Below are 9,271 nucleotides of genomic sequence, written 5' to 3'. Positions count from 1 at the left end.
GGAGCAACGCAGAGGCTTGCAATCCCATTGCCGGTCCCCGGTCCGGTACGGGGGCGACACTGAGGGTTGCGATCCGTTGCCGGACACAGTAAAAAGACAAAAAAAAAAAAAAAAAAAATTTACATATATCTCTTGGCTATGGTACTATCTTTGAATGCATAACTTCTAAAACAATTCTTAAAACAAATAATGATAAATGTGAGGGAGGAAAAGCAGAAAACCAAAAATCACACATTTTTGATTTCTGTATCCACAGGAATTGACATCAACTGATTTGTTTACTTTCTGTAATACTATCTAATATATACCATAGTTACCAGATAAGGCAATGTGTCCAGAAATTCACTTAGTCAAATATTGAGAACCTATTATGTGCCAGACACTGCTCTAGATACGGATATAACAGTAAACGAAGCATTAAAAAAAAATCCTTGCCTTCATTATATAACTACCACATTATATTATTTAAATTGTTATAGTACCTTATCATTATACAGTGAAATTTTATTCTGCAATATTCAAAATCCAAATAAAAAAGCTTTGGTTAACATGCCTTCATAAAGCAATATGATAAAGGTAAGTCTTTTTCAAGTTTACGTCTATTCTAAAAATGAGGTAGTCGACAGCATCTGGTACACAAGCTGTCCTCTGCACTGGTCTCTTTCCTATTAAATTGTCTTTAGGGCCACAAGTCATCCATGTGTTATGTATTCTTTTTTTTTCTCCTCACTAAATAATGTTTCTCCCTTCCATTCTTCACGAATTAAAACCTAGCTCGATTCTCATTTTAGTATGATGGCTTATGCTCCTAATCTGAGTTCCTATTCACTTTTTCTGGACTCTTTCCTTTGCTTGCTCACTAAGAAACTCAATCACCAAAAATTCATTGAACATCAACTGTCTTTAATGGTTCTCATCAAATTAGTTCCTTTATGCGATTACTGTGTCTTCTAAAATTTTAAACAACAGATGCAGAGACCCAACTAGCTTCACCTCACTGTGTGCTGCAGGGCTGGGAATGAACAAAAATGCTCAGCCTAATGTGAAGCCCATTAACCAGTTCATCATTCAGTGATGGCCTTTGTCAGGAAAATGAATTTCGAGTAACTGTATGTAAGATATGTCTTTATTAAAAAAAATAACACCCTGAATTTCCTTTTATTAAATCTTCACATCCTTATTGCCCACATTACGGAAAGGAAGTTTAAGAAGTTCATATAATAGAGCTATCAAGCACTCTAAGTTAGCTTTCACAATAATGGAAAGATACTCAAGTAAAGTTTTCAAAAAAGTGGTAATAAATCCTGGGAAATTTCACAGGGCAAGCAATTTCAGTACTAAACTGGAAGAAGACACTGAAGTGCCAAAATAATTCTTCATTGTGGAATGCCCTATTAATACTGAATTACATTAATCGTTAGTTACTTCATTGTTACCTCAACCCTGGGAGTGCATCCTCCACAAGATTTTGTACATTCTAGGCACATAAAAAGTGCTCATAAATACTGGTTCAAGTACCCTTACCAAGTTCTAAATGTTAACACACAATGCCATCGTTAGAGTGAAACCTTAATATGATAACATTTGAGAATATTACAAAGTATATTATAAAATAATTTTTTCCAATCACAAAAATGTTATTCATGAAATAGTCCATAGCACTGAAAAAAAACAAACATATAGCAAAGTGACTTTTTCTGTTGCTATGAAATCTGTAAACAATGTATATTAAGTAAAACTAAATGACTCAGAGACCAGTCTACCAAATGTACGTGTGTGCATCATGTATACATACATATATTCATTAATGAGTGCCAGAATTGTTTATGAGAACAATTTTCCCACCTATGCAATAAGCTGATTCTTACATAATAAAATGTATTCTTAACAAAATAAGTCCTGACTGATGCAAACACACATTCCCATACCCTTTTCAGATCTAAGCTCTTCGGTGTCCTTTATCAGTTGTTCAATTTCTGACAGTAGTTCCAAGTTCTTCTTCTCTGAATCTTTTAGTTTACTTAAATAAAGGGAAAAAAGGAAAAATGTCATTAATCTTTATTACTGGTTAGTGAGCCATCTTGTATGTAGTCACTTATTTTGTGTAAACGTCAGTCATGCTAACTTAGGAGACTGCAAACTACTGCAGACAGGACAAATACAGCTTGCCACCTACTTTTATGTAAATAAAGTTTTACTAAAACACAGCCAGGTGCACTCATTTAAGTACTGACTAAGGCTGTTGTTGCTCTACAACAGAAGAGCTGAGTAGTTGTGACAGAGGCCCTCAAAGCCTAAAATATTTACTATCTGGTCCTTTATAGAAAAAGTTTGCTGATCCTTGGCTAAATTATTTACAAATGCTATAAAGTCAAAGATTAATTTTAGAATTCTATTAGATTTCATGTTTAGACAATTATGAAAGTGGACCATATACAGGAGTAAGTCTGTAATTTTCAATTTGACTTACATTCCTGATTGATGAACATATGAGTTAACTTGTATGTCCTGGGCATGAAAATAAAAGATCATACTCATTTTAAATTACAACTCAGAGAACAACATTCAATAGCTGTTTATTCTGGGATTAATTCATATCCTCCAGAAAAAGTTTTTTTTTTCCTTTTCAATACCACACAAGCACATTTAAGTAAAGCATACCTAATTTATGTCTGTATTTTTTTTTTAAACAAAAAGTTTATAAACAAGAATTTTATAATCCAACAGGGACTGGATATGCCTTTATTTGATTTAAAACATTAATGACTACAGTTTAACGACTAAGGCTTCACACCATTAAAAACTGAATTTATGAGCCTATATTCCTTCTCACGTTTTTGGAGCTTTGGTATTCTGAGCACGCAGTGGATTTTTATATTTATAGTTTCATTTGTGATGTGACCTTTGTATTGTTCCTCTATACTACTGATATCACCTATACTGACTTATTTTTTAACCATGTTTATATCCAATTCAATAATGATTTTTCATTTTACTATTTATGAAATCAGAGCATAATTTTCTCTACTATTGTGACAAGAATTGAGGGGATGTGTTCATAACCTGTCTCAGAGATGTGGCAAATACTTTTTAAAATACATATAGGAACATGAAAAACAATAATTATAATTAAAAGCTACACCATTATGAAATTCACCATCAATAGAACCTTCACTTGTAAAAGATCTATGGCAGAGGCCACAATTTTCAGATGACTGTATTTTGTTCTGACGATATGTTGCATTTTTATACACAATGACATTCTTGAACATGAAAAATATATAGATTTAATTCAATAAAATTTGAGAGTCAACAAAATTTTACAAATAAAGGGAAAAGTAAATAATGGAATATTACTTAATACTATTAATTCTACTTTATGGTCATGCAAGAGGGAAAACAAGGCTGTATTAAAATACCATTACTACCTACAAGGCTTGAAAGCATCTATTTTCAAATCTTAATAACTTTTTCTGGCGATCACTTTTTGCAAAAAAGTAATAGGTAGAAAATTAAACATGCAACTTCTCTCCAAATAATTTTTGATAAACTTAGAAATTATCACAGTAGGACTATGCTATTCAACCTTACCATTCTGTTATGATGTTAGACGCCTTAACTTTATTCAGTTCTTCTTGGATGGCCTGTTTGGCTCTTATTTCTGCATCCAGAGCTGACTGCAGCTCCAGTCTAGCTGACATATCCAGTTTTGCAAAACGACGCATCTTCCAGGGCATATCCTATGAAATAATATCACTGTGTTTTTAGCTCCATCCTATTTTATTTCTAACATTTAAATTTAGTAATCCAAGTGAATTTGGAAGCTAATGATAAACACTACCTTCTCTAATAACAGAATAGAACAGAAACACTACTTGTGAAAATATATTATTTTTCATTAAACTCAGAAGTAATTGTAAATACTCATATAAATGAGTTCTGTTTTTTAAATGGTTATTTCTAATAACAGCTATCCACACAAATTACAGTTAAATAACTATGTGTTGTTTTCCTAAACTGGAAAAAACCTGAATTAACTGACTTCTCATGAAAAACTTTACAGTAGGCTAAAGCTTAGACAACTGATATAAGTAACCAGATTTGTTACAGTGTTTTTGAGCCTTGTTTTTTCTAATTTGATTAGCCTCCATGCAAAATGGCAGAGCTTACTGTTGCTCGTGTACCCAAGCTGGAATTTCTTAATGCCTCCAATTCTTCAGTCATTTTAGAAGCTAAGGCCTGAAGATACCCTCGCGCATCCTTTTCATCACTGACCCTAGAATACACATGCATAAAGACAGAGAAAAGTACACAAATAAAACAAGCAGAAAAACGTGAGATATATGTCATTTTAAAGTTTCATAAAGAAACAAGTGACAGAAATTTAAAGACGTTCTTAAATAACTTCTTTCAAAAGGTCTACCACAGTACTACTAGAGGTGGGAAGAGGATTTGAACTATTCAGTTATGTCCTAATTAAAGCTAGCAATATTTAGGAAAGTCTGAGTTACTCATATCTGAGAAATTAGTAAAACTTCACCCTTGAACCACAGAGTTAACACTCTTTAAATCTAACGTGTAACACACATACACATATGCACTCACGTGCGAGGCTTTCTAAAGAACACTAAGATTTCTCATTAATTCGATTTTGCCATTTTATCTTGTGAAAACACAACACATCCTTCTTAAAACTGAAGTATATTAAACTTAGAAAGTTTAAAGTAGGATATTCTACCAAAATCACTGTACTGTAATAAAGCTCTTCTGTTTTCTAAAATGATCAATAATATAACAAAGAGAAAAGATTAAAGTTTACTGAAGCCCAGTTTCTACATACTGTCTTAAGGCTATGTAGCTTATAAAACTTATAATTTTAGATAGAAAAATTTTCAGATTATATTCAGTAAGACAAATTCCACATTTTAGAATTTCTCAAGAAAGTTTGCATTTCTTACACCTCCTCCAGAACAAGAGAGGAAGGCAGGAGTAGGGGGTGGATACCTAGCATATGAAAATCTACAAAAAAAGGTCCTATAAGAAGAATGAAAACCATTGGTATATAGAAAGCCATATTTCACAGAGAAAAATATGGAGTTAACATCTGCAATACTCAGAAGTGTATTCCAATATAATTATGGGAAGACAATTTGCCTTTGTGCAGGCTGGCTGTTTTCAAAGAAAATCCAGGTCACTGAAGCCATGACGAAAGGATAGTTCAGGTATTTCAATATCTATCTGTGAAGCATACAGTAGACATGTTTAAATCTTGAGTCTCGCTTTAGCATCTTTTAGAATTTAAACTCTGAGGAGTCAAATTCATACGTATGTATGTATGTAAGTGTATCTTAAAGAGGCCCTTTAAAAGGGGGTCAGTGCTATGGTCTCTCAGATAGGTTGTTTTTTGAGTACAAGCAAAAGAACCTAAAAAGAGAAGAAATAAAACCCTTGTAAAAAGTTGCCCACTTTAGTGACAGTTAATAATTTTAGGCTCTATGCACATATAAATATTTTTATTGACTTCTAAAGAAAAACAGCTGTAGAAATTATTTTTAGAAATATTTTATTTTGTTTTATTTTGAGACCGGCCGCACCGTGCTCAGCCAGTGAGCGGTGACCGGCCATCCCCATATAGGATCCGAACCTGCGGCGGGAGCGCTGCTGCCACGCTGCACTCTCCCGAGTGCACCACGGGCTCGGCCCGAAATATTTTAAATATTTTAAATATTTTTATTTTTGTGTAGTGGGAGATTATTTCCTTCTAAAAGGAGGAGGAATCGGTAAAGGGACACAAAAATCAACTACATTGTATATTGATAAAATGAAATATAAATAAATAAAATTTAATGGATAAATAAATAAATAAAATATTTTAATTTTTGTGTAGTGGGAGACTATTTCCTTCTAAAAGTCTTTTAACTCTGGATACCACAAGTGACTGCAATCTTTTTAATCATCTAATCTATGGTATAATGAATATATGGGATGAAGGAAGATTTTCTTTTTTAGAGTACAAAGAAATATACTTACACAGTAACAAAGAAGAAAACTACATTATCATTTAAGTGGCCAGGCTAACTGGCCTCCACTACTGCTGGTTTAATATCTACCATAGCTTGGAGATCTCACCTTACACACATTTCCAGGAACCTGTGAAGTCCAACACATTTTATTAACTTGGAAAATCAAATAACTTCTTGTAAATCACTTTTATGTTGTCTGAAATTCTGTGTGACCAACTCTTCTTTCTAACTTTGCTTGTTAGCTACATGTTGAATACATGTACATTCCCTTCCACTAATTGTCAACTTCTGATTAAACCTATGTCTATTTTTCTTGGCTACAGAGAATTACTGGCAGGAAGTTTTAAAAAAAAAGAAAAGACCCAGTCAGCTATAAACTCATATCATTTAAGTTCCACCAGATCCTAGGTTTTTGCACAACTCCTTTTCACAATCATTGCTGTTTTTCTATTTCTGACCCTGATCTTCCTCACTTTCCCAGCCCCAGCAATACCTCTCACCCCTTGCTTCTAGGCCATCTGGTTACGTTTCCTGATACTCATTCTCGAGTCAATAGACCTGGTTTCAAATCCTAGCTCTGCTGTTTACCAGCTGTGTGACTTTGGATAAGTCACTTACCCCTTTCACTCTGTTATCTCATCTCTAAAATGTAGTGATAATAATACCTGCCTCATAGGACTGTTGTGATAACTAAATGAGAATACATGTGAATTTTCAGCTTAATGTCTGGAACATAGTATGTTTTAATCAATATGAGCTATTACCACACACAAATAAAGATTAATGAATGAGAAATGTTTGGAATAATGTGAATGGATTTAAATAAAGGTTTCCTTATTAATAAAACATTCCCCTGGTTCTCCGACACAGCTGTTTCCTCCACCTTTCATTATGTAGCTGTCACCATTCTCCTGCTTTCTTTTCTCTTAAAAAGATCTTAACTTTAATGGCCTTATTCACTAAGAATTTAATCCCCAAACTTATATTTCAAATCCTAACATCTATGCCAGCTTTTCAAAAGCATAACAGAAATCTCCACTCAGATGACTCGGGATCACCTCAATCTCACCAACGAGTAAAAGAACAGCTAAAACTGATCATTTCATCTTTTCCAAGGGTTGTTCCCTCTTGATTTTATTTCAATGATACCATCACTTTCTTAGTGTGTCAGAATTTCAGAAGTATTAATTCTTCCTCATCCCTTGCCCTTCTTTTATGATTAGTAATTAAGTCCTATAGATCCTTTCTTCATAATGCCTCCTGCATTTGTTCACTGCTCCCTCCACTCTCCTTCTATTTCATCCTGAACACTACTGTTAAGAGTTATCTTTCTAATACATCATTTAATCAGTGCCATTATCCTCTGCAAAAACCCCCTCCTCCTCCTTATAAATAAGTGAAGTTCAAGTTCTCATCTGGTATTCATGGCAACTGTGTTGCAGTTAGTTTACAACCTTATTTCCTGCTACTCTTTTACATGAATTCTCCAATTTGGTCAAAATAGGTGTAGGACCCTTTATTAAACTCAGTGTTTTCAAAACAAGCACAACATCATTCAACTGATATCCCCATCTCTCTTGGTTACCCAGTCTGAGGTAATTCTCTCTCCTCTATATCATTTTTTAAAAATCTGTATTTATATAATAAGTAATGTAATTTACATTAAAGTCTTCTAACATATCTCCAGCTCTGGTCACATTAGTTTTTAAAATTTAAATGTTAAGTGATAAACTACTTGAAGACAAAGAACTACATTTATAGGCTTTTCTGTCTCCTATTGCAGCAGATGAGTGACTTATTTGTGAGAAGGTACATTTAAAAAATTAATCTTATGGACTAGCTGATTAATCTAACCTGTCTTTGTAATACTACTTCAGAGGGTGGAAGTGAAGTCCTCATAGGAAAAGGAGGAAGGAACATAGTTAGACAGCCATCAGAATTTCCTTCAGATAAGGTTTTTTTACAGTAGTGTTTGTTTTATATTAAAACTGCTCATTTGTCCCATGGAAACATTTAAAATACTGTATATCACAAATTTCCATAATCTTATTTTGGCATTGTTTCATTTTTTTTAATATACCAGACTCAAAAAAGGAAATAGCCTGAGTCTTCTGTCCTTCATAAGTCTGGATATTATATCTGAGAGAGATAACTTTCAAGTGGTGCAAAATTCTGAGAGCAGGGAATGTATATTTTACTTTTTGCCTATTAGGCATTTACTAATTTATCTGACAAATTAGTCCATTTCTAAATTACAGCTTTTACGCAAAGTAACTTCCCTGTCTTTCTGATGTCTTCTGCATATTTTGCTTGAATGTGAAAAGTGTAGAGTGAGTGTCCAAGGCATGATACAAAAATGTTCATCTTCATCCTTTCTATTAAGCCCTTCTACAGAGCACATTTAAAGCTCCCTTCCTTCCTTCCTTTACCAGAACCACTTCCCATTCCAGCTGAACTCATCATGCTGGTCACTGGAAAAGATCAGTGGTCTAGGATCACAGGCTTTGGCCATACCAGTTTTGTTTTCTGTTAAAGTCATTTTCACAGCTCCATCTCAATTATAAATTTGATTACATAATAAAGGAATTGTAAATAATAAGTCATAATTTTGATATTATAAATTTGGCTAAAGATTAAAATGACTTTGCTTCACAAAAGTAGACTTGATGACATGAATGTACGTTAAACATTAACGAGCCAATAACTGTACTGTCTGGAATACAACCAAATTCCCACAGTATGGGCATTTACCTTTATGCACTAAATAAGCACATTCATAAGCCAAAGAGTAGTTAATATAAGAGATCTACAGGGACTGGCTGGTTAGCTCAGTTAGATTGTGGTGTTATAACACCAAGGTCAAGAGGTCAAATCCCCGCACCAGCCAGCTCCCCCCCACACAACAAGAGCTTTACAGTTAAGCCAATATCAAAATACTTGAGTCATTTGGGTAAAATTACTTGAAAATAAAGTGTTTATTCACTTTTGATTTTAGCTAAGAAGGAGGCTATTGATCTGCTAAAAGTAAAGAAAATGGAAAATGAACCAAAATATAATCACAGAAAATTATAATTCCCAACTAATGACTGGTCTATAGATATGTGAAGAAACTAGTGATTTCGATATAAATTAAACACCCATCATGTGGCAAAAAGGGTAACAAATTTAAATATAAAAAGTTAAGCTACATATTTTTTTTTTTTTTTTGTCTTTTGTCTTTTTTCCGTGTCCGGCAACGGATCGCAACC

General features: G+C 33.5%; 1 protein-coding gene across 1 annotated transcript in view; it reads right to left on the bottom strand.

Annotated features, from left to right (window-relative positions):
* Positions 1-9,271, bottom strand: part of CDC42BPA (CDC42 binding protein kinase alpha (DMPK-like)) — a 116,174-nt gene that overhangs the window by 69,860 nt on the left and 37,043 nt on the right. Inside the window, exons 8-10 of the mRNA XM_008584516.1 lie at positions 4,171-4,276; positions 3,592-3,740; positions 1,929-2,020 (exon numbers count right to left, since the gene is read on the bottom strand). Of these exons, the coding sequence (XP_008582738.1) occupies positions 1,929-2,020; positions 3,592-3,740; positions 4,171-4,276 (347 nt within the window). The remainder of the gene's footprint in view (positions 1-1,928; positions 2,021-3,591; positions 3,741-4,170; positions 4,277-9,271) is intronic.

Source organism: Galeopterus variegatus, unplaced genomic scaffold (assembly GCF_000696425.1).
Source record: "Galeopterus variegatus unplaced genomic scaffold, G_variegatus-3.0.2 Scaffold3290, whole genome shotgun sequence".
In the NCBI taxonomy this organism is placed as follows: domain Eukaryota; kingdom Metazoa; phylum Chordata; class Mammalia; order Dermoptera; family Cynocephalidae; genus Galeopterus; species Galeopterus variegatus.
The sequence above is the reverse complement of the archived record's forward strand: the minus strand, read 5'-3'. Positions and strand labels throughout refer to the sequence as shown.